General features: G+C 43.4%; 1 protein-coding gene across 2 annotated transcripts in view; it reads left to right on the top strand.

The window, feature by feature from the left end:
• ADAMTS17 (ADAM metallopeptidase with thrombospondin type 1 motif 17) overlaps window positions 1-24,278 on the top strand; it is a 251,727-nt gene that overhangs the window by 35,265 nt on the left and 192,184 nt on the right. For both annotated transcript variants that reach the window (XM_048867620.2, XM_048867619.2), the window contains exons 5-7: window positions 12,143-12,226; window positions 12,620-12,777; window positions 19,076-19,119. In XM_048867620.2, the coding sequence (XP_048723577.1) occupies window positions 12,143-12,226; window positions 12,620-12,777; window positions 19,076-19,119 (286 nt within the window). The remainder of the gene's footprint in view (window positions 1-12,142; window positions 12,227-12,619; window positions 12,778-19,075; window positions 19,120-24,278) is intronic.

Raw genomic sequence — 24,278 nt, 5'->3', positions numbered from 1 at the left:
ATTGCTTCCCGAAGTGCTTTTATTTTCTAAACAGTAACTGGGATAATTTGCTGGTTCCTGGGTGGGTCTGTGGTGATTACAAGTTGTCTTGTTTGTGCTTTCAGCTTTGGCACCCCGATTTGTTTTCCTTTGTGAATTTCACATCTGAGTCACTTTCAAAAACCCTCTTAAATCAAGCTGAGTTGCTTATAATTGTGCATGTAAATGTATAGAACACCCACAAAGTACAGCTGGGCAGGGATGTGACATAACTTTCTACTTGTGATAAAAGTATTGGAATGCTCTCACTTGGGCACCGCTCAGTGATCTCATTTGACATGCACACTGAAAATGTTTTCCCTTAAGAGCTTGGAAAATTCTGCACCCTTTTCTTTTGTGAGAACATTGTGCTTATCATGTATTGTGCATTTCTCTTCCTTCATCCTTTTATAACAAAGGGTATTTTTCCTTAAAACCGTTAGCAAAGATACTTTCATCGGAGTTGTCTTGCTACTGGCAACTTCCCCAGCTGAAGTCCTAGTCCCTTTTCACAGCAACTCGTTGCCTTGTTGTCTAAAAAGGAAGCTTCTGACTTTAGTTGTTGAAACAAGGAGTAGGGGAGTTTTTAAGAAGCTGTTTCTATGCTGATGTCTGTTTAATAGGAGGAATGGGGTAAGAGGACTTGAGATGGAGCCTGAACCAAAATCCCAGATCCAGACTTTTGGGGAGTTTGACTCTGGAACTAAATTGTGTAGATCTCCTATATTTTGTTAAATTCCAGGATCCTAATGATGGAGAAGTTTGGATCCAAATTGGAAATTTGGGTCTTGGACTCCTATATAAAGAAAAAACATGAAAATAACCCAACTGAAAATGGAATTTTCCACTTGGGGCAGATTATTCCATAATTGTCCATTATGGGGGTTTTCTGCCATGTTCTGACTTGTCTGGTACTGGCCATAGATAGACGTCTGATCTGATTTGCCATGGCACTTCCTGGGTTCCTTTAAAGATTTCCATGGAGCATCTGTTTTTGAAAAGTGGAGTGGTAAATTGGAATAGTACAGTTGAAGGCAATGGAGCTACACGAGTCAAGGATCTGGCCTTTTAGAGACACACATTTTATCTCATACATTTGATTTTTTTTTTTTTAAATGACACTGTCTGCCTCCTCTACCACCAAAAAGTCTGGTGACCTTGTTGCAAATCTCAACAAGGCTTGAGGCAGCATCCAGCCAAACCCCATGGGATTGTTCTAGATAGATGTGGTAACACATCGTAGCTGATGGAGTTATACTTCAAGAACAAGCTACTAATTGTGCCGGGAATAGGAATCGGGGAGAGAGACTTTCACCTCTAAGTTGCTAATTCATTTCAAGTATGGCTATTTGGTGACTCTCAGAGTTGCTAATTGTTCTGGTGGCTGAAGAATCTCAGCGAATAGATATTTGCAAAACCCCTCACGGCTGGTGCTGTTTTGTTCCCAAGAGTCAGTGGCTGCAATGGATGTGGACACTGAACTGCTCACTTACAGGTGGCAGGGGTCCTTCCAGATCAGGATGGAGACGTGAACAAGGAAGCAGTGGGTGATAGGACCTTGCACTCATCATGCTTGTGCTGTCTCAGCTCTGTAGCTAGAAGATAAGACTTTATCCTCTTGGGCTGTCAATCTGTCACCTCTCCTGAGCACCAAACTGGCAGGAAAAAAATGAAAACAAAATCTTGACTGTAATCCACGAGACCTGATCCAACAAATGAAGAGCTGAATGAGGCACATTTCCGTGCATAACTTCACTGCACAGAAATGGCCTTTTTCTAAACAGGTCTGTTGTTCCTTTAACAGGTGCCGATGCAATGGGGCCCCATTGTGTTATGAAATCTTTGGCTGGTTGAGCCCCCGGGGAATTTAACTGATCTATTCCTTTAACAAGCTGATTTTTTGATTATTATTTCACCTTCTAGCATGTTGTGAGAATATTCACTGAACAAGGCTTCATTGTGTGTCTCTTTATTTGGCTTGGTTCATAGAAAATGCGCTCTTTCAACAGATCTGTTCTCTTTACCATCTCTTCATTATGAAATGGCATTGTTGCATTTCAGGATGTGTTCAGTTTGGAGCACAGAAAGGTTATTCTTCACAATGCCATATCTCCCCTACCCTGAATTCCTCCCGCAAGCTTTGCAAGGGGTGGGTAGAAAATATGTTTCTCTGAACAGATCTGTTTTTTCAAGCTGTTTTTTGTTTGAGGCAAACCTATACCTTTACATTGCCTGGGTGTGATTATTCTGGTTATGCATCATCATGTTCTCTTTATCATCCAGCACTCAACACATCCCAAATAAATGAGTTGTACATAGATGACTTCCATGAGGTTTTTTTCTCTGTCCGAGGAGAGGAGTAGAAGCAGAGCCTCTTTGTAACATCAGCTCATAGGGTGTTGATTGGTGGATCAGCTTGCTTGAATCTTATTCATTAAAAATGCAGGGGTGAAATCCTGGTTCCCCTGTAGTCAATGGGAGTTTGCTATGACCTTCATTGGGGCCAGAATGTCATCTCGGGGAGAGAGAGAGAGATGAAAGGATGGTCATGTGATTAAGGCACTGGACTGTCACTCGGGGGACCTGGGTTGAATTCCAGGGTCTACTGCCAACTTCCTGTGTGACCTTGGGTGAGTCACTAAGTGACTCAGTTCCCCATCTGTAAAATAGCACTGCCCAGCCTCACAGGGGTTTGTGGCATGTTTCTGTGGAAAATGGGAGCCAGATATTTTCCTAGATAAATAGGGTGGAAGATGTCCATATGGATCCCTGCTCATTGGCTGCAGTGCTCAGGGTCCCTGTATCCCACTTCTGTGGCCTGTTGGGCTCTCTGGGTATTGGTCAGGGGATAGGATTTGCCCATAGTATCTAGACTCTGCTGATTCAGTTGTACTGCAGAATGATACGCTGCCTCTAACAGAAACCAGAATGTTAATTTTGGCATTGAAGCTTTTATTTGAGCAAATAAGACATTACTGGTCAGGGGTTATTAATTTAACTTGTCGCTGTAAGCCATTACGCTTACTGTCAAACCACAAAATAAGCATTAAAAGGGCTTATTAATGCATGTTCTATTTAAATCAAGTGATCTGCTTCAAAGTATTTAATATCTATTAGTGATACAAGCGTTTCTGGGGAAAAGAGTCAGCATTACAAAATACTATTTTATTGCCCCAGCTGGTAAATAAGAATCTTAAAAAAATATAAACATCTATGAAAGCAAAACCCTTCTGCAATGACACACACACTCTGGATGATGTACAGCGAATTCTCTGTTTTTAATGGCACTCTCTGATCCTGCACTCTGAACAGACAATATATTTGTTTAAAGATGAGGGAATTATTATTTATTATTATTTTATTATTATTCTAGATGCCCTTCTAGAGGCACAAGCTTGTCTATTAAATAAATCAATAGTAGAAGTTGTAAAACAGCCTTTTCCAAAACCATGGAGGATTTTCCATTCAAGGTGCTCTTTTAATACATCACTAGGAGCCAAAGTAGCTCCAGACCTTTGCGTTAAGTTTTTTAAGTTGCTGCTCTTGTAATGAACTCTTTCTTTATTTTCTCAAAAGGTATGGCAGCATCTTCCTCACCAATAGGAGAGTCCAAATTGCTTCATGATAGGGTTAAAAAATGAGCCAGTCAATAAAGTAGGTGTTGGATGCCACCATCTAAACATGCAGCCCTGAAGTACATAATGAATTTTTGAAATTGGATGGTGTAGGGGACATGGATACATGAAAATGTCAGCAGAATTGTAAGGGGGAAAACCTGAGGCTCCCCAGCAAGCCAATCCTAGAAAGACTTAAATTATTTAGGATCGATGGATGTATAACTGACCCATTTCATTAGTGACTGACTATATTAAGACCTATGTTTCTGCCTATATGTGATCTTCCTAAAAAATGTCCCCTTGCCACTTCCCCTTCTATTGTTATCAAGATTGCTGATGCTACATTTATCTTCCTTTCCTAATGCTCATGAATCTCTTCACTGGTTTCTTCCTTTTCCATATCAAATTAAAGCCCCTTGGCCTGAAGACTTTGCACAATGCTGCTTTTCTGCTCTTATTGCCTCCTGTTTTCCCCTTTGCATTCTCTGACTTAACTGCCATGTCTCCCTCTTCTGCTCTCAGCTTCACGCTCGCTATGCTCTGTCTTCCCAAAAGCCAAGTGTCCTGCCTTTCTTTCTTCAAATCCCCACTTTAAAATGCACTTCTTTAGCTCATCCGTGCGGCCAGTCCATCACTATCTGCTCCCATTTTTGTTTAATCTGATCTTGCATGTTTCTCCATTAGCGTGGAAGCTCCTTAGATCCTTTGCTTGTTTGTAGATTTGTCTGTGGACTTGTAAAGTGCTGTGTTGTACTCGCTTCATAAAAAAAGTTCCCTCTAGATTCAGTTTCATATCTGTTTCTGTAGCTATGAGACTCTGATTTTGTTTTCTTGTTACTCCTCTATGTTTCTAGGAGTCTGCTTACAGCAGTGGCCATTTTGCAGGCAGGTCATTAGTGCTACAATATATATTAGTCATATATTACTCATTAGTGCAGTATATAATGTTAGAAACATCACTACATTAAAGCACACTAGGGAACTGTTAGTGCACACTAGCAGGGTCTTCACAGACCAATTAATGCACAACATTTTAGTGCCCTTTAGAAATCACACCCCCATAGCCTGCATGACAGCTCCATGTAGACAAATCCTTTGATAAAAGTAACCATTTCTCATGTTTTTCTGCTGTTTATTGGCTAAACGCAGATTTATTTATTTTTTTGTATTGGGGGTATCTTGTTGGTATTTATTAGTTTAAAACCTAAAATTGGAAGCTGTAACTTTATTCAACCAGTAACACTTACACTGAGGTGTTCTGATGGCTTCTGACAGTTTTCCAGAACGTACTGTAAGAGCAAACAATTCAAACTTATTCTGTAAGCATTTCTCGCTCGGTGGGCAGAGAGCTGTCAGGGTTTCCAAAACCATAGCATGATAATTTAAATAGGCACTTTTTTTCTGTAATCTTCTGGCTTCATAAACCTGAAGACATACTTAGATTAAAAAATGAAAGTGCATTTTTGGATTTAGATAGAATGTTGATTGCAGTTTGGTTTTGAACTTGCCCCTCTTTGAGGCAGAATACAGCCTGGATAAGTATTGTAGTGTGTATACTTAATTCTCCTGCAGCTGTTGCTAAGCCATTTGATTAATGTAAAAGCCTCTTGAAGCAGCAAGCAGTAACATGAAGTTAATGATTCCTTGAATGTTATTAAGAGGAGAAGTTTTTATGTTGGCCTTTAGGAATAAAACTGGTTTACTCTCTGTAGTGTTCTTTTGCACTCTGAAGTGCACAGTTCATTCTGGCATTTCTCTTTGAGATGCGTTTGCAGTCGTAAAATAAAATAAAATACTATACATTGTTTCTTCAGAGATACAGACCATAAATGCAGATCTCTATCTTTATGCCCTTTGGCTGGAATATGTAGACACAGGAGTTCTCATGGCTACTCGACCACCTTGCACATGTCCTTAAGATCACGATCTGGAGCCTTGGGGTGGGGGCTGGGGACACGAAGGGAATGAGTATAAATACATCACCATCGTCTGTAGGTTCCTTTTCCCTGATGGCTGGAAGAACATCCTCCCACATTTCTGAGAAAGCTTTACGTCAAGTCAACCTTGCAGAGTGTTGAATCTCTCTTTTTTTTTTTTTTTTAATGTTTAATAGTGTAGTTTGTAAGCTCAGTTTTAGGTGGGAGTTAAGAGATCCCATGGTACTTTTCAAAACAAGGAAGGGAAAACCTTGGTAACCTGGCTAACACTCTCACTCATAAATGTGATCTGACAGCCAAGGCTATGCAGGAGCTGCTGTTTGCGTGCAGGGCTTTAAAAAAAGCCACATGACCCATCCTTGGGCTTTGTAAAGTCCAGAACCTACAACAAACGATCTCATGCATGCGTGCACGCTCCTCTATCCCTGCACCTCCAGCCAGGGGAGCTCTGGTGGAGTTTGGTTCCTCTCAGTCTAAGTTCAGCCTGTCTGGGCTGTGTTCTGTGCACGAGAGGGCAGGCCAGGACAAATTGGTCGAAACAGGCGTTTACTCCATGTGACATTCATGTTACCTTCAAAGAAATACGGCGAAAGTGGGGGGGGAGATGGGGGGGGGGAGAGAGAGAGACACACACACTCTGGTTGAGGGTCCAGCCTTGAAGTGTTGCTGATATGTAAGGAGGGCGGGGGGAACGTTGCGGCAACGCTCTGAATAGGTAATTTGCTTTAAGGAGCAACTTCTTTGAGACATAAGTCTCATTCTTTTGTTCTTCTCTTGCTTTTCCTCTGTTCCTCCTTTGTTTCCGTACCTGCTTCCCCTTTTACTGTCCCCCTTCCCTATGTGCTTTTGATGACTCCTCACAGAGCGTAAGTCAAGAGAGTGCAAAGAGCAGATTGGTCGCTTGTTCTCCGTCTAAAGGGGGCACCATTAGCAGGGCCAGAGGATGGGCATGACCTTTAGCCAGCCTTGTGGTCTCTTCTCATCACTTGCCCTCAAGGCATTGATTAAGAACCCTCCCTGCTGCTGTAACCATGTCTTCCTGTGCTCCCCGCCCCCTGTATTTGCAGTTCTGTAATTGGAGACAGAAATTATATGGTTAAAGCCTAGACTGGTGGTTCTTAAACTTTGGTCCATGGAACAGTTGCTGGTGGTCTGCAGAAAGCTGGCAGGTTACATGGTGTTGGCTCTCCTTGTTCCAAACTGCCTGATTTTATTAAAAGACACTAAAAATACAGGAAACGTTCTTACTTTTCCAGGCCAGGAATGGATGAAGTGGCCTCGGGGGTGGGAGGCAGTCGCAAGTGGGAGGGAGGGTGGTCTGGGTTTTCGCAAATGGGAAGGGAGGTTCCCATGAGTCAGTCTCTGTGTTAACACATGTGGTCCTCACCCTGAGAAAACTCGGGAATCTCCACTCTGGGAAACCCAATATCCCAACTGTAATGATCTCCACCCTCTCACTTAAAGCTGTTGGGTCCTGTTGTGAGACACGGTGAGTTAACATCTTTGCTGCTGCTTTTTAATGGTGGTTCCCTCAAGGCTGGGTGAAGAAGGCAGAGGTGATGCTTGCCATAGGGAAGGCCTAGATACTTTAATTATTTTATTTTAAACAGAAACTTGGATTCCATGGGATTCTTTACTTGGGGACATGGGTTAACTTGCCCAAGTTGACTACATGTTGGATACCTCATAGGCCATCTTGGTCACTGTGGAGTACCTATATTTAACTCATTATCATAAAGCATCTGGGATTGGAAACCCAAAGTATGCCAAGGAAATTGGTACTACGTGTCACAGCAACCTCATTTAGGGCCAGGTCTGACTCCTGCTGTGGTCCCTTCTGGCCTATGATTTGGGACAGGTCCTTACTGTGTTTTAGCTAGGGTTGGTTTTCTTTACAGAGGATAGATCTATCCATAGTTCTTAGTGCTGTTGAGAATTTTTTTTTAACCAGTGTGTGCACTTTAAATAAAGTTTTGGGGGAGCAGCAAACAATCCAGCAGCTTCAAATGTTGCCCTAAGTGCAATGACAAGGTCTCCATCACAGAACATTACTTGGTTGTGCCATGTCCACTGAGTGCACTGTGTATTTTAGGATGTTGCCTTAAGGCAAAGAACCCCAAGTGAAATATTTTCTGGCTGCTCCTGAATCCTGATAATCCAGCTCACCATCTTGAGACCCACTTGTAATACTTCTGGGCTGAGTAACTGGGTATATGTGGTCCTTCAATAGACTCCTCACCAGATTACTCTCATTGCAAATCATAGTCTGCCAGCAACATTCAAACATCTTCCTAGCATTCCGTGTTACCCTAGAAAACTGAACTGAAGGAGCAAGTGGAGGAAGTTTCCATGCATGGTGTAGAACTCCTTCAGTGCTTGACTCCAGTCCTGATACTGAAGTGATGTCACCCAGTGAAATCCGTCATCGCTTCACCTTCATGCTGGCAAACTTCAGCTGAGCTAGATATCTTGTTTGAAGCAGCCATGCTTTTCCACTTAGGCTAAGGAGATGAGGGGCCTCCTCAAATTAAAGCGTAAGTTTTACTTTTGCACTAAGTGCTCTGAGATCCAAGATACACTGGCTGATATCACATGTCCTGAGAGTTACATCCATAACAGCACTCATAACTGAATTGTTGGTGTCCTTCATGTAGTTTGGTGCACTGGGATCTTTGATGTGAGCCATGGCATAGGTGATGTCTAAACCCACACGTACAGCTATGGGGCTCAGGGACAGCTGTGGCTAGAGACGATGTTGTAAGAGGAACTGTATTGACTTTTGCAGAAGAACATTTTGAAGAACTGGAGGAGGCTATAGACACCTTGTGTCTCTGTGAGCACTGAAGAAAGTAGAAAGCCATCCACAGGTCTGAGCTTTTGATGTTTTTTTTAGAGTCAGAGTGTGATTAATAGTATAGGGACAGATCTTATTTGAGTTTCTACAGCTAGAACTTCCCAAAGAAAATGTAGCTGGTAGGTACACATATCCACCCAGTACTCATTTGGCTGGTGAAAAGTATGGAATTGCCAGGCTGCTCAGAAGAAGGCAGACAGAAAATATCCAGTGCCCAGAATCACTCCCTGTTAATGCCCTATGGGGTCCCAATGCAGATTTGATCTGATTTAGATCGTAAACTTTTTTGGTCAGGGACTGTGCCTTTCTGCGTCTGGTGTGAACCGCCTAGCTCTCTTTTAAGCACTGTTTTTTTACTGGTGAATGATGGTTCTCCCTGCAGTGCCAAGTCACAGTTCAGTTTTCCTGTGAACTTGCCCACGGGTGTTGGAGCATTTTTGACAAGAGAGTTTACTTGTCGGCAGTTTAGAACTGCTCCCTTTCCCAGCTAAAGACCTTTATGGATAAACGAGACTTCACCTTCTGCTCATGGCCTTTTCCTAACAATGGAAGGAGGCAAAGGACAACAAATGAGGAAGACATCTGGAGGTGCTCTCTCTCCACTTTCGAACTTATCTAATGGGAGAATATCGGCATTTTTAAATGTGATGTTTTCTATAGCGTACTGCAGTTCTGTAAATCACAGTGCCTGTGTAGTAGGCAGAGTTTACTATCCCTGTTTAAACCCTGAGGAACAATAAGAGGGATTCCTTTGAAATGAGGAGTATTTGGTATTGCTGTTCCTCTGGCAACTGGGAGGGATTTTTTTTGAGAAATGTGCTTTAGACGTCATTAATAGTAATTTACTACAATGCATGACCCCAGCTTCAGTGCTCTCCAGCCTTTTGATGGCAACGGTCTATCTACTTGGAGATTGGAACATAGTGTCGCAAGGGACTGCCTGGGTCATCGTTTTCAGCCTCCTGCTGTTGCAGATTACCCCGTCATATAATCCCATTAATAAACGTATGATGTGGCAATGAAGTCAGCATACCAGTGGAACCAGCATACCAGTGTGAACACAGTGGCTATGACATCACAGTGCCTACAAAACAAGGCAAACTGTCAGTGCTGGAATGTTAGAAACAATACTTCCTGCTGCCAAGGTGCTCCTCGTCTTGTTTTGCAAGTACGAGCCACGTTATTAGAGCGCGTTAGCATAATATGCGATGGCATTGGGCAAGTTCCAGTATGTTAAATCCACACGTTGTAAGACATTAATTACAGTGAGAGGGAATTAACATGACCACACTGGAACTTTTGCTTAATTTTTAATCCACTTGGGCCTCCGGGGTTCGGAATTTTGATTTTTGGACTCCAACGTTGATGGATTTTCTATGTGCTTAAGAGAGACTGAGGGTGGTGGAAGCGAGCAGAGTTGGAAAGGAAATCCAATTATAAAGTCTCTGTAACCGAGATAACCTGGTGGCTGGGCACTTTGACAGTGTCTAGATAGGGCGACCATTTGTGCCAGATTGTTTGTTTTGTTTTTGTTTTTTTTTTGGAGGCGGAAAGGAGGAGGATGCTCTTACTCTTTTATATGCAGCACCGTTTACCTTTTCACTTGGACATCTATAGATGTATTTTAAAAATACAGATAAAGCAACTGCAAAATGATTTGTTTTAATTGTGACACAGAGGGTAGAGATCCACATGTTGTAATTTCAGGGCAAGCCAGGGTACATTTGAAATTGCTGACTGGAAAAAAAAATCCAGACATCTTGGAGGGGAATGGGGGTCACAGTTTCAGAGTAGCTTGATGAATCCCAGAATAGTTTGCTAGGCCCCAGGCAACTGGCTCCACACAGGCAAATCCCCTGCACACGAAGAGCCCCCTTGAAGTACGTGGGGCTCCATGCAGGTGCCAGGGTCCACCCATGCTGAGCCAGTTGGCCAGATTGGGGCATAAATTTGCCCGCTCCGTGGATGGAGCACTGGCTTCGTTCCTTTTTATTTAACAATAAGGACGTTAATACTATAAACAGAATGTTTTACATTTTCAAACATTAAGGGCTTCTCTAAACGAACACTTACTTCATGTTAAGCTAGGAAATAAATCTACTCAGCTTTGCACTAAGCCTCCCTGTGGACTCTGGTGCTGTGCACTGAAAGTTCCCAGGTGTGCTTTGAAATGGGGGTAGATCAGCGTGCACTAGGGAACTGCCAGTGCATGGCACCTTGGTCCCCATGGCCAGCTAGTCTGCGGCAGGCTAATGCGAGGTAGATTTACTCCCCAGCTTTCCATGAAATAAGTGTTCATTTAGACCAGGCCTAAGAGATTGTCAAACACTTCTGTAAGGTAGGTAAGTCGTACCAGCAATTCTACACATGGGTAGAGGGCTGCATGGGGATTAGAACTCAGGAGCTGCTGGCTCCTAGTCTAGGCCCGGATTGAGAAACCACTTGACTTAAACACCATTTTAAATCCCTCCCTATTCAGGAAAGCACTTAAGAATGTGCATAAAATTAAGTGCATACTTGAATGCTTTCATGATTAGGGAAAGTTTAGGGTTTTGAAAACGTGATCCCCCCAAAAAAGTTCATGCAGTGGCTTCACTGTAGGAAGAAAAAACGATCCAGTCTCCACCTCTCTGTAGGTAGCCTGAATAACATTTACAACCAGATGAGATCTGGGTAACAAACAGGGCCTGATCTTGTCGTCACTACTCAGAAAAGTCTCTTCTGTGGTTTTGATTTTTTTGCCTGAGTAGGGAGTGTGGCATTTGTCCCAAAGTTATAAAAAGTTTAAAATACTTTATAATGTATTTCCCCGCTCACACCTTTTTTTTTTTTTTTTTGGTGTGGTCTAGGCAAAGCAGTAGTACCCAGAGAAAGGGGTGGAATGTAATTCTGGGATCAATTAGAGTTCTGTGTTCTAACCTATAAATGAGGTGAACTATCTGAGCAGGAATGTGAAATCTGGAGATAGCAGTAAGGTAGTTTCCAGCACTATTTTTGTATTTCCTGAGGCTTGTGTCATTATATGCTGACTTATTACTATTTTCTTATATAAGATATGAAAACAACACAGGGAAATTGCTTTTCCATTCTATTTCCTGAAGTCTAAAACACACCATTATTTCATTTTTGCATTCAGATATCACTGCCGTTTTAAATGCTGAAAGTCTGTATTAGCTACCATTTTTAAACATGTGTTTGTGTTTCTGAGATCTCTAGTTTCTATTTAATGTTCCTTAGGAATATATTTCCTTTCCTCCATTCTCCAGCAGATCTTTTCCCCTTGGCTACCCTTGTTAGAGCATATTGCTACGAGGGGTGTGTGTGTGTGTTTGTTTTTTAAAAGGACTTGTCTGTTTTTATTGGGTGGGCTCTGCCCTCGATGGTAAACCTTGCTGGAGGGGGTGTGTGAAAAATTGTTCGGTGTGGTGAAGCCAAATTATGTGCCGTAGGGAAAATACATTTTATTTGTTCGAGAGTTGTAGCTGCTACTATCTACCATATGATCTGGGCTAAAATCGCACCACAGTTGCTCCTTTTATAATTCTGTATTTTTGTTGAATAATGCAATACATTTGTTTTTGGATTGAGCCAACCTTTTTATTTTTTTTTGAGTGCAGGGGGGACGATCTTTTTGGTCATGGTTAGTTCCTCGTCTGCTTCTAGTTACCTTTTTTTCTTTTTGATGTTCTGGCATGTTGTTTGTTGCGTTTTGACAGGTGTACAATATGTTTCAACACCAGAGCCTCGGAATTAAAGTCAGCATTCGGGTGACCAAGCTAGTCCTCCTTCGAAACCGTCCCGTAAGTTCTTCAAAACTTTTATACAGCCGCTGTGGTCTGTCTTTAAAATCCCAAGTTAGGCTGGGGAGTAGCTGTAATAAAGATTCCCTAACATGGTTAGGGAATCAAAAACACAGTTCCCAATCCTATAAACCCTTTGGGCCTACTACTCCCAAAGAAGCTTGCTACTGTTACCAGCTGATGGCATTAGCTCTTTAGGTGAAGTGGTAGAGATCAGTGCTTTGGTGCTGAATTTCAGGCCCCAGGTTAAGGCCGTGATGATGCACATATAACCTTCACAAGTATAACTTGGAACTGTATGTTTGTCACTTAATGATTTGATGCTATATAGATATATGTATCCCCTAGTTTGACCAGTCTTTGTTTGTTTGAATTCCTTTTTCTTTTCTAAAGGCAAAACTGTCCATTGGGCACCATGGAGAGAGGTCTTTGGAGAGTTTCTGTCACTGGCAAAATGAAGAGTATGGTGGAGCAAAGTATCTTGGCAATAATCAGGTTCCTGGTGCAAGAGATGATACCCCTCCTGTGGATGCTGCTGTCTTTGTTACCAGGTACAGTGGATGTGGTTTGCTCGTCCTGTTTATATGGGCCATTTGGTCAGCAAGTAATTCCAGCAGCCATTTCCCACTGTTGCTGATGTTTGTCCCTCATTCATGCTAATTTGGGTTGTATGGATAATATGGAACAGAATGGAATGATTTGTCTTGATTTTTAAAAAAATGTAATTCTTTCAGTGGCAGTGAAAGGTCTTTCCTTTTTCGAATGCTACTGGACGACCTGTTAGTCCGTGCTTTCTCTACACAACTCAACAACAATAAAAGTGGCAGTTTGTGGGTATTCCATTTAGAACCAGCACTTGATCCACCCTGGCACTAAACCACCGTTAGAACTTGCTCTCTCCATTGGCGCATAGCACAGATTGTCCAGGGTCACCCTTTTGTGGCTCTATATAGTGATCAAATACACCATGCCAGTGTAAGGTTCAAGTCCAAGGGAAGTTACCCATATTGACCTATAGGACAGAATACTGCTATACCCGGCATTATTATCCATCCTTCTACTTTCTTTCTGTCTATAATGTGAATAGAAAAAATTCCGCATCTTCTATTTTTTAAGAAGACTGCAGTCGTGATTTTAAATTAAAGTATCGGTAGGGAAGAAGGATTTTGAATGTCAATAGAAAGCAAAGATTTAAGACAAAAAAAATTGAGGCTCTTCCTGTTCTGTATAGGTACAATAGTATCGATACTCTTTGGAAATGATTTCCCTATTTCCCAACACCTTGCTTCAATGCCCCATAACGCATTTGCTTGGAGAAAGTCTTTCTGTATCTTTGTACATCATGGATCCAGATATATGCAGAGATACTTCACCAAGGTCCATATATACGGGTGGCCACTTAATAGCAATAGCTCTCATGGAACTGATTTAGCCTAATGACCGTGAAAGGCAACGACAGCTAATAAATCAAGTTAGTAAATTCTCATAAAAGGGATGCACTTGGTGCGTGCCAAGAGATTAAGTAGTCTGTAGTTCTAAGTTCTAGTTGTTTGATGCAGAGTAGCAAAGTAAGGGTTAAAAGCAGAACTGCTCAAGATTAAACTCAGGGAGCATCGTTGTTGTTGTCTTATTCAGCACAGAATTTTATTTCACGTGTTTCCCAGACATTTATATAAATGGTTTCTCCTCCTCTTCTCTGTCTGCGCTTCCAGGAATTTATTAACAAGGGCCATTTAAAAACCATTTTCCTCCCCCTTAAATTTGCTTACACAGTTTGAACACAGTTGAGAATGAGTATTTTGAACTAGACTGCACAGCATTCATTGCATAGGGCTGCTGTCAGTGTGAGAGAATAGCCACCCCGGGTGTCTAAATGAACAGGATTCTATAGTATAAAAAACACGAATTGCTGACAGGGTGAAAACTTAGTCCCTCCCTAAAGCATTTTCTCTTGTTTCTATAGACATGTTGATGATGGTGATCATGGGATGCTAATGATTGTTAAATAAAAGTGGGCTACAGAATATCCAGTCAGTGATTTCTGTGCCAGTGCACTGGGCTAGTAAAGTTCCCCAAAATGCACCTTTGTGTATGATTGTGCAGTTTCCTCTGGAGTTGGTGCAGGATCCCCCATCTGCTCTGTATTCAGTGCAGTCACTCAGGCCTTGATCCAGTAAAGCACCTAAGTATATGCTTAACTTTTTAAGCAGGGTGAGTCGTCTCTTTGAAGTCAATGGGAGTAATACACATCCTGCTTATAGTTAAACATGTGCTTGATTGGATCAGGGCCTAAATAAATACATACGATATTTTTTTAACTCTCATCTGTGCATCCAGTTGTGCTAATTTCCAGCACGAATCTTTTGATCCTGTGTGACACGGTGAGGCATGCAAATCACTCTGATGGGGTTTTAGGCACTGGCGGGGAGAAGCGGAGCATTTCATCTATGCCCTCTGCAGCTTATGAAATTAAATGCTTGGTGTCATGCTAAACGAGTTGGAGTCAGTCACTTGAAGAAAACTGTAGGGATCCTCTCTGGGCTAAATGGATTTGGAAGGTTTTGTAATAATAGCCGGAAAGCTACAACTGCCACTAGTTTGGATAATAAACTTGAAGAGCAGCTGATTTTGTGAGGAGGAAAATTGGGCAAAGGACCACTGGTTTTCTTCAAAAGAACCACATCTATCCAGCACAGTAGGCCAGCAGCATGTGATTGCAGTGTTTTCCCATTCCCGCAGTTCTAACCCATTCCTGTTCGTGCAACATAAAGGATGCTGTGTTGTTTGGAAGGCCTCTGGTCCAGCAGTTCTTATTTGTATAGCAAGGAAACTAGGTGTTCTTTTCTTGGCTTTAGAAGCATGTGTGTGTGTCCCTGGATCCTCACCAGACTGTACAGATGGACCAGCCATGGAGGATATGGAAGCAACAGCATGTCCAGCAGAAATACCTGAGCCAGAAAAAGCAGAAGCTGGATTTTCAGCAGCTGCAGTTGCTTGAGAACTCAGAATCTTTAGGGTCAGCCTCCAAAGAGAACTCTGGTTCCAGCTTGCTGCCCGTGTTCACGAAAAGGAGCCATGAACATTTTGGTTCTGGGAATTTACCTTTGCCCGATGAAGCAGAAAATAAGTGTTTTCCCCATTTGTACTTACTAGGAAGTGCTCCCGTAGAGAGGAAAATCCCTCCGATAGAATGGTGGGTGGCCACTTACAAACAAAGGCGGCCTTACACAAGAACCAGGGGTCACCCGATGAAATGAATAGGCAGCAGGTTTAAAACAAATAAAAGGAAGTACTGTCAACCTGTGGAACTCGTTGCCAGGGGATGCTGTGAAGGCCCAAAGTATAACCGAGTTCCAAAAAGAATTAGATACGTTCCTGGAGGATAGGGCCATAAATAGCCATTAGTAAGGCTAAGATTATGTCACGGAGGTTGCGGAAGTCACGGAATTTGTCTACCTCCGTGACATTGGGGGCCCCGCAGCAGCCCAGTCTCCATGGGCAGCGGGGGATAGCTGTGAGTGGCGGGAGCCCCACAACTAACTGGCTGCCGGTGCCACCGGCGAGTCCTGAGCTGCCGCTGCTGGCAGGGGTCCCCCTGCAGCAGCTCAGCTGCCACAAGCAGTCGGGGGGCCCCCCGCAGCTCCCAGCCAGCGGCAATGGTAGAGGGACCCGAGAGCTGCTCAGCGGCTGCGGGTGGGGGGTCCTCACAGCTCCCAGCCGCTGGCGGCAGCAGAGGGACCCTGGAACTGCTCAGCGGCCGGGGGCAAGTGGGCGATGGGGGACTCCTCTGTCATTACAAGCCCTGCAGGGTGGCGGGGGACCCCTTCCAGCCACGGGGCAATGGGGTCCCTGCAGCTGCCAGCCGCTGCAGAGCGGGTGGGGGGAGAGCCAGGACCCTCCTTCCTCCCCAGTATGTCAGGGATGTTTTTAGTAAAAGTCAGGGACAGGTCCTGGCTTCTGTGACTTTCTGTTTCTTGCCTGCGACCTGTCCCTGAGTTGTACTAAAAATATCCATGATAAAATTGTAGCCTTGGCTATTAGCAAAGATGGTCAGGGAAGCAACCCCATGCTCTGGATGTCCCTAAGCTTCTGACTGCCTTGTGCTGGGACAGGACGACAGGGGATGGATCGCTCAAAATTGCCCTGTTCTTTTCATTCCCTCTGACTTATCTGGCACTGGCCACGGTTGGAAGACCGGATACTGGGTAGATGGACCATTGGTCTGACCCAATATGGCCGTTCTTATGTTCTTGTATTCTTATACAAGTGGTCAGTATGCAGAACGGTTGGATGCAAGGTCTCAGAGCAGAAGGATGGGTTTCTTGGCTTTGTGTTTTGGGGGCCATTGAAGGTATTTTACTCACAGACCCAGCTGCAGAGTACTGTGGGGCAGATGAAATGTTAGGTTTCCTTTTATTGCTTCACTTAAGAGCACTACTATGACCAAAAGAGACCAGCCCCCTTAGAAGTGAGGGATTATAGAGATTGGTCATAGTCTGCAAATTGTGGTGAATTATTTACAAGACCATTAGTTTTATGGCCTGGTGGTAATTTCTCCTACTTGACTGAAACCACCAGACACCTTTCCCGGTAGAACCACAAAGCGCGAGTGGCAAGACTTGTGATGCATTATTTGCTAAGATAGCCAGTCTGGAGAGATTCATTTCTAGTGATGGCCCTCTGCCATCTACTAGTAGTTCAGCTATTTGTTGTGACAATAAAAGCATCTGTTTGATTTACCAGTTTATAGAACATAATAAGTCCTTAAATAAACCTCTGTCGAGCTGGCTCTGGGAACTCAGGAACTGTTCTTATGCCAGCTCAGTGAAGAGCAAATGTCAAGGTGTCGGACGCAGCGGTACTGCTCTGAAAAATGAAAGCCCTGGCCAGGGCATGGTGGGGGCTGCTTCTTCTTTTGTTTCTGCCTGGTTTTTAACCCATTGATGGCTGTAATCATGGCTCTTTTGCCATGAAATGTAAGCTTGGAAATATTCAGGGTAGGTTTTTTAATATGAAGGTTGACAGTTAATATTGATTATTTTCAATTGCTTTTAAATTTTTTTTTAAACTAACTTGAGCTGGGATTTGTTTTCTTTAACAACTTGATCGAAGGAGAGTGAAGGGCCCAAGTCTCATTGAAATGGGTGTTCGGGATCTCACTCCATTATTTTCTTCTGAAAAATCCCATTCTTACATTTTTATTCCAGCAGGACATTCTCTTTACCCTTCCTCCTCCCCCCAAACACAAAATCCCACCTGTGGGCTGGGCACTTATAATCACACACTCACAATGTATGTGCATAACTTTTGCGCCCCCTCAGCCTGGATTGAAAAGGCAGTTGGAGTAATGACAAGGCTGTTGCTTCGCTAGATTGAACCCTTTGGTGTCTCTTAGCAGCTTTAATAGATTTCCCTGGCTCCTCATCTGTAAAGCAGAGCTGCTGGGAGAAGCTAGTACTCTTTGCCAGAGCGGGTTCCCAAGGGTGAGGCAAGGACAGTGGAGATGCTCTGATCCTTATTTGAATGTATGCAAACTTTATTTTAATTTTTTAAAAAATATTTGTGTTGTAACCTGGAGCATTCCACTTGGAGCATTCGTGATGGAGCATTCTTGTGATATTTTGATATTATTTAAATTAAAAGCTCCTGAGGGCAGTGGCCATCTCTTTGTTCTGTGTTTGTACATCATCTAGGACAGTCAGGTCTTAGTCTGACTTGGGCTTCTGGGTCTTACTGTGTCACAGACAGTGATGATGATGATCTGCTTCCTGTCCTGGTCAAACCCAGGAAGTACAGTGGGATGTGAAAAAGGTGGGAAAACCGGTTGATCGAACTCTTTTGAACCTGGTTAAAGGCTGTTGGTTGCTTCAAGTCTTGGATGAAAATTCAGGCTGGCTCGTATTTTATTTGAGTAGGTTTGTCTACCTCTAACCTGAATATTTTGTTTACTTTTCCCCCTTCTGCTTCCTCCTTTTGTTTTATTTCTGGCTCTTTCCCTTTTCTTCTTTTCTGTGTCTGTGGAGCAAAAAAAAAAAAAAAAAATATAATATATATACAGAATGAAATAGATTAAAAGGGGGAGAATTTGAAAGAGAGCAGTTTTTACTGTGATTCCCACCAGGGGTCTGGGACCCCCTGGGATGGGGGGGATGTGAGCAGTTTTTAGGGGGTCCCTCAAGCTGGGCCAGTGTTAGACTCGCTGGGGCCCAGGGCAGAAAGCAAAAGCCCCAGGCAGTTGCCCTGCTTGCTACCCACTAACGCTGGCCCTGGCTTTTATATGCGGAAACCAGTTGTTGTGGCACAGGTGGGCTCTGGAGTTTCTATAGCATGTCGGGGAGGTCTCAGTAAGAAAAAGATTGAGAACCCCTGATTCCGACACAACTTTGTTTTTCTAGGGCTCAGTCCTATATAACCATGTACAACGTCCGCTGATTTCTCCTCGCTTAGATTTAGATTATGCTGCAGGATTGCATGACGACGACTTCTTTTGAGCAGTACTGTGTGAACGTGAGTGGCCCAATTTTAGTCTAGGCTATTGACAAACTTTGTCATAGAAACATGTGGTTTCCTACTTCCTAATGTGGCAGTTCTCTCTTGCATGTTCGATCTTAAGAAGCCTAGGTTTGGCTTTGGATGTAGTGAGTACTGTAGTGGAACTATCAAAATAACTCTTGTCATCTTGAAAATAAGTCGGTGCTGTCATCATGTATAATACACAGCAGTTAAAGGACCTTGACTTTCCTGATAGCTGGGAATGTTTCAGAACTTTGGCTCATGGACCTCTGGTTTTCTCTAATCTGTTCTTGAGGCACAGCATACATCTGATTTGTGTTTTTGTTTTCTTTTTAGGACAGATTTCTGCGTACACAAAGACGAACCCTGTGACACAGTGGGTAAGTCAGTGCAATTAGGAGGAGTATGTTTTAAATGCCAGCTACGTATTGAGATGATCAGCTCTCTGGACGATGCCTTTGACGCTTGGGTTTGTTCTCATGCTTCTGTTATTGTTATGAATGTGGCCATCATACAAACATGGATCATGCCTGGACTTAACAGCTGACAGATAATGCATACCAAGTGTCCTATATCTGCCCTTAATTGCCTACATAACATTCAGATCTAAATGGCAGTTACATTCCTGATGCCAGGCTTTGGCAAAGTGGGTATTTTTTCTGCCTTTTTTCTCTGTCTAATCTCAATCTATTTATGGGACCCCTGCCATCACTGGAGTATTCTATTGCCTCCCAAGTATCAAAAAACAGAAACATCCGTAACGATGTGTGTCTTCCTCCTTTCCTGGCCTGTAGGGGAAGGGTATGACAGAGAGAGAGAGAAAAGAAGGACCTTACTGAAGCAAAGCCAAATTAGAGATTGTCTTTCCCACCTCTAACTTCCAACTACATTTAATTGTGTCCCAGCCCTGGTTTTCCAATGGCAGGTGCCACTACACCCCACACCTTACATATTCCGTAAGGCATCTCCGGCCCTCCAGTTTTTCTTTTATCGCCGCACTACCTGCTTTTGGAGGCCTAACTCAATATACTATCCACGATTATCATAGGTTTCAGAGTAACAGCCGTGTTAGTCTGTATTCGCAAAAAGAAAAGGAGGACTTGTGGCACCTTAGAGACTAACCAATTTATTTGAGCATGAGCTTTTGTGAGCTACAGCTCACTTCATCGGATGCATACCGTGGAAACTGCAGCAGACTTTATATACACACAGAGAATATGAAACAATACCTCCTCCCACCCCACTGTCCTGCTGGTAAAGCTTATCTAAAGTGATCATCATGCTGGTAATAGTGTAAAGAGTTGTCACTTTGGATGGGCTATCACCAGCAGGAGAGTGAATTTGTGTGGGGGGGGGCGGAGGGTGAGAAAACCTGGATTTGTGCTGGAAATGGCCCAACTTGATGATCACTTTAGATAAGCTATTACCAGCAGGACAGTGGGGTGGGAGGAGGTATTGTTTCATATTCTCTGTGTGTATATAAAGTCTGCTGCAGTTTCCACGGTATGCATCCGATGAAGTGAGCTGTAGCTCACGAAAGCTCATGCTCAAATAAATTGGTTAGTCTCTAAGGTGCCACAAGTCCTCCTTTTCTTTTCATGATTATCATGTGATTTGTTTACAGATTTGCTTCAAAGTCCAGCTGCCTTTGCCCCAGTTTCTTTATTCCAAGTGAATTCTGGTTTTGTCATCCGTTCCAGCAGGTCTCAGACTGAGCTCAGTCTCTGGAAGTTGGGGACAACACCGTAGTTCGTGCTAACAGAGAGAAATAGCTGGGGAGGGTTGGCTTGGGGGAAGATAACTTTAAACATTCTTCAGTAGGAGGTCTGAGACTGTTGTGAAAATCACGTCTCAGAACACAGATTCTTCCGTATGTGTGGTGTGGAGAATAATCATAGGGGATAAAGGAAGTAAACATAATTGAAAAATATATACATTCTTTGTTCAAATATTAACAAGATCTGTGCCATATCTCCAGACTTTCCAGTGGGAATTCTTTACAATGTGCTTATTCTCTCCAAGCCCAGTGGAAAACAGCCTTCCACTAAGGAAGTATTTAAGCTGAGTACCTGAGTCCGGATGTGGCTCCGGCACAGTACATGGTGATCTCTGCGCAAAAATAAAGCTGATGGAAGACACATGCTACTGCTTAACAAATGCTTACTGTGTTCAAATCTCTTTCCTTGTTTAAAGACTGCATTAATGAGGATCCATGTTCAGGAATTATCTTTCCACATACAGTCTGGCTGAGGAAATATGATGATGTCTTTTCTGTTCTTGCAATAGCTGCGTAGTTTCTCTCTCTCTGGCCCAATGGGATTCTTGTAGGGGTAGTGGAAGATAGGGTGGTAAATACCACATTTGTTTCCTATTCTTTCCAGTGCAGCATTTCCCAACCTGGTAGAAGTTGAGCACATATTCAAGAAAATAAAACCAGTCCTGCCCCCTCCGCATAATCGTCTTAATCTATTTATCTTCCATGCCCCACTGGCTAGCTCTTCCTTCCTCGCCCTGCAGCGTATCCCAGACTTTGGGAAATGGTTGTGCAGATCTTTGTAATATGATGCATCTTCTCCTCTGTTACGTGCCATGGTGAACACTGAAATCATTAACAATGTTGACATTTAAAATGCCATCACTGGGCATCCAAGTGAACGCCTAGTGAAATGAATGAGACAGTTTGGATCTCTGGGAGCTGCAGTTTCAGGCTCTCTGCAAACTCAGGTGGATACCTCAGCATTGAATTTTGTAGGTTTTCTTTGAAATGAGATCTAATGAAAGCTAAGATGTTAGAGAACAACTGAGGTATCTGTCTGCCCATCAGCCTGGCGTCCATTTATGCTCCCTACTTTGGGAAATGCCGCTCAAGTGGTAGGATGTGGAGCTGAAAGGGTGTGAGTCACTTCTCTGCCCATCTGTTCATCATCTGCCTTGATTAGGATTATCTGATTGAGTTATAACACAGTGGTGCAGTATGCATTTTGAGACTGCCATGGTTTGAGGAAGTATCATTTCTAAGGCAGAACTGATTTGATCGGTCTGAGTAAATTTTTCATCCTTGTACTGAAAGGGGTACATCCTAAACAATATGATGAAGTTTCTCGGTGGCTTGGCTGCCCCAAAGATTTTTGTTTATCTAGAGATTGCGATCTACCTTTTCTATAGATAAACTTGATCAATTAGTGATTTTTTTCCCCCTTGGCAGTTTATATAAGCTCCCTATCCCTCTCTTCACAAAAGGTGTGGTGGTTTAACCCTAAGATTTGTCTTTATTTGTGAAATTCACCCCAATGTAACCCGTGCATATCAGGGAAGTTACACGAGTAATTAAGTTGTCCTTGTGTTGTTTGTGTGTGGTGGATCAGGAGTCATTGCAGAGGAAGAATAAACTACGGTAATGTTCTTCTACTTCAATACAAGGCTCACCATTTCAAATAGCAGCATCTGTGTTCAATTCCTACGCGGTGATAGTGGCGATTCCACAGTTTCCCCTGCTGTTCAGAGTAGGAAGTAGTTGCTATGTCTCAGGCACCAGTATGCAAGAATTGTTGACTTTTTCAGTGGCCACCGTTATGCGCATTGAAAGTATATTAAATGAAGTTATTACATTTAGCTGATCTTGATATGGATATATTTGGATCTGTCTACATTGCGTCTGGTTTTGTTTTCTAATTCTTATGTGATCAATCACAGTTATGTTTAAATGATGGTGTTCATGGCCGTTCCTGAAACAGGAGTCGCTGTGTGATGTTCCCTGGCCTGTGTTATGCTGCTGATGAGTCCAGGTGATCATCATGGTGCCGTTAGGCCTTAAGTTCTGTGAATCTATGAAAGCAGTTCAGTCACTGAGCAGACATCCCCTGCACCTGACAACCCTGAGCCCGAGCAGATCCCTTCACCATGCTTTTAGTGCTATGTTCTCATTCTCTTAGGGCTTGTCTACATGGTGGGGCAACCTGCTCCATAGGGGTGTGATTTCTAAAGCGCACTCATGCATTGTACCTTAATTGGTCCGTGTACACCTGGCTGGTGTGCTCTAAAGGTTCCTAGTGCACTTTTAACATCGTATGGTTTCAAACAGGAAGCTGCCACGGTCTGGGTGGCCTACCTAGTAGGTAGAGCAGGACCTTGCCTGGCAGTCGTGGCTGCAGTTCAGCTCAATGGCAAGCGTAGATCCGGGAGTCCAGTACCGATCTGAGAGTGAAACGAGTCAGGGTTGAGGAGCCAAGCCAAAGGTCAGAGTCTGAGTCAGAATCGGGGCAGGGAGGCAAGGACTCAACTGAAGCAGGTCACGAAGCACAACCATTTGGAGACGGGTTGTTGGGCCCAGCTGAGCTTGCTGGGTTGCCTAGCGATGAGGCTGGCAGCCGGTTGTGCTCCTGACAAGCACTACGTTGAAGCGCACTAGGCAAGCTTTAGTGCACACCAGCAGCATATACACAGACCAATTAACGTGCAGCCTGTTGGTGTGCTTCAGAAATCCCCCACTCCCGCCCCATAGGGCACATTATCCCACCGTGTACCACCACTCACTTTTGTAATTTGGCTTTAAATTTAAAGAACAAGGTCTCAGCAGAAGCATGCATCATTTTTGCTTCTTCGCTCTCCCCCCCCCCCCCCCCCCAGTAATTTCAAAAGATTTGATTTGGTTGTTAAATTGCAGAATTAAGAAAAAAAATTGTAATTAGCTTTTCAGAGGCCATTTGCTCTTCTGCAGGGCAGGATTAACCCATCACTGGGCCCTAGGCAAACATACATTTCTGGGCCCCTAGCTTCTAATTTGAATAATAATACATTTCAGGGATGTTCCCTCCGTTACATGCCACTGCAGTTAATGCCCATCCCAGCCAGTTCACATCCTTGGAGAAGGAAGTGGTTTCTTTATCCAGTGTACTCCTTAGCTCTACTGGGAATGGCTACATGAGTCTCAGTTCTGTGAGGACTATCTCTGCCCGCTCTTCCACTGGGGCGGATTTGTGTGCCAACTGAAAGAACTTCACTTGCTTCAGTGAGTGGCATGGCAGCCTGGCACAATGCCACTTAAATTTGGCTCGGCTGCCCAAATTTGAGTGGCGTTGTGACCCCGTGCACCAGGTCGCAACGCCACTCACTCATTTGAGTGAAGTTCTTTCAGTTGGCATCAGTAAAAACAACCCCCCAAAAATGAAAAAAGCACACCACCAGTGCACCATTTTCAGCCTCCCTCATGAATTTGGACTCAAGGCACCTGCCTAGTTTGCTTATGCGTTAATCCGGCCCTGCCCTTCTGTCGTTAAAAGACGTTTTTACATAAATACACAGTAGTGATCATCTTGGAATAGATCATTGGTCCATCTAGCCTAATGTACATCATACTATCTTGTGTATGATATTGGCCAGTATTTCATAATGCACTACCATGTTATGTATAAGGGAAGAGGCTTCTTTCTGCTGTCAAGTGGCAATCAGGTAATGCCCTGAAGCATGGGGATTGATGCTACTGATGCAGAGAGAGTAGGGAGTTCAGAGTCTGGACACCTGATTTCTCTTCCCAGCTCTG

The sequence above is a fragment of the Caretta caretta genome, chromosome 10 (assembly GCF_965140235.1).
Source record: "Caretta caretta isolate rCarCar2 chromosome 10, rCarCar1.hap1, whole genome shotgun sequence".
Taxonomy (NCBI): domain Eukaryota; kingdom Metazoa; phylum Chordata; order Testudines; family Cheloniidae; genus Caretta; species Caretta caretta.
Note: the sequence above shows the minus strand (reverse complement) of the source record. Positions and strands in the feature narration are given on the sequence as shown.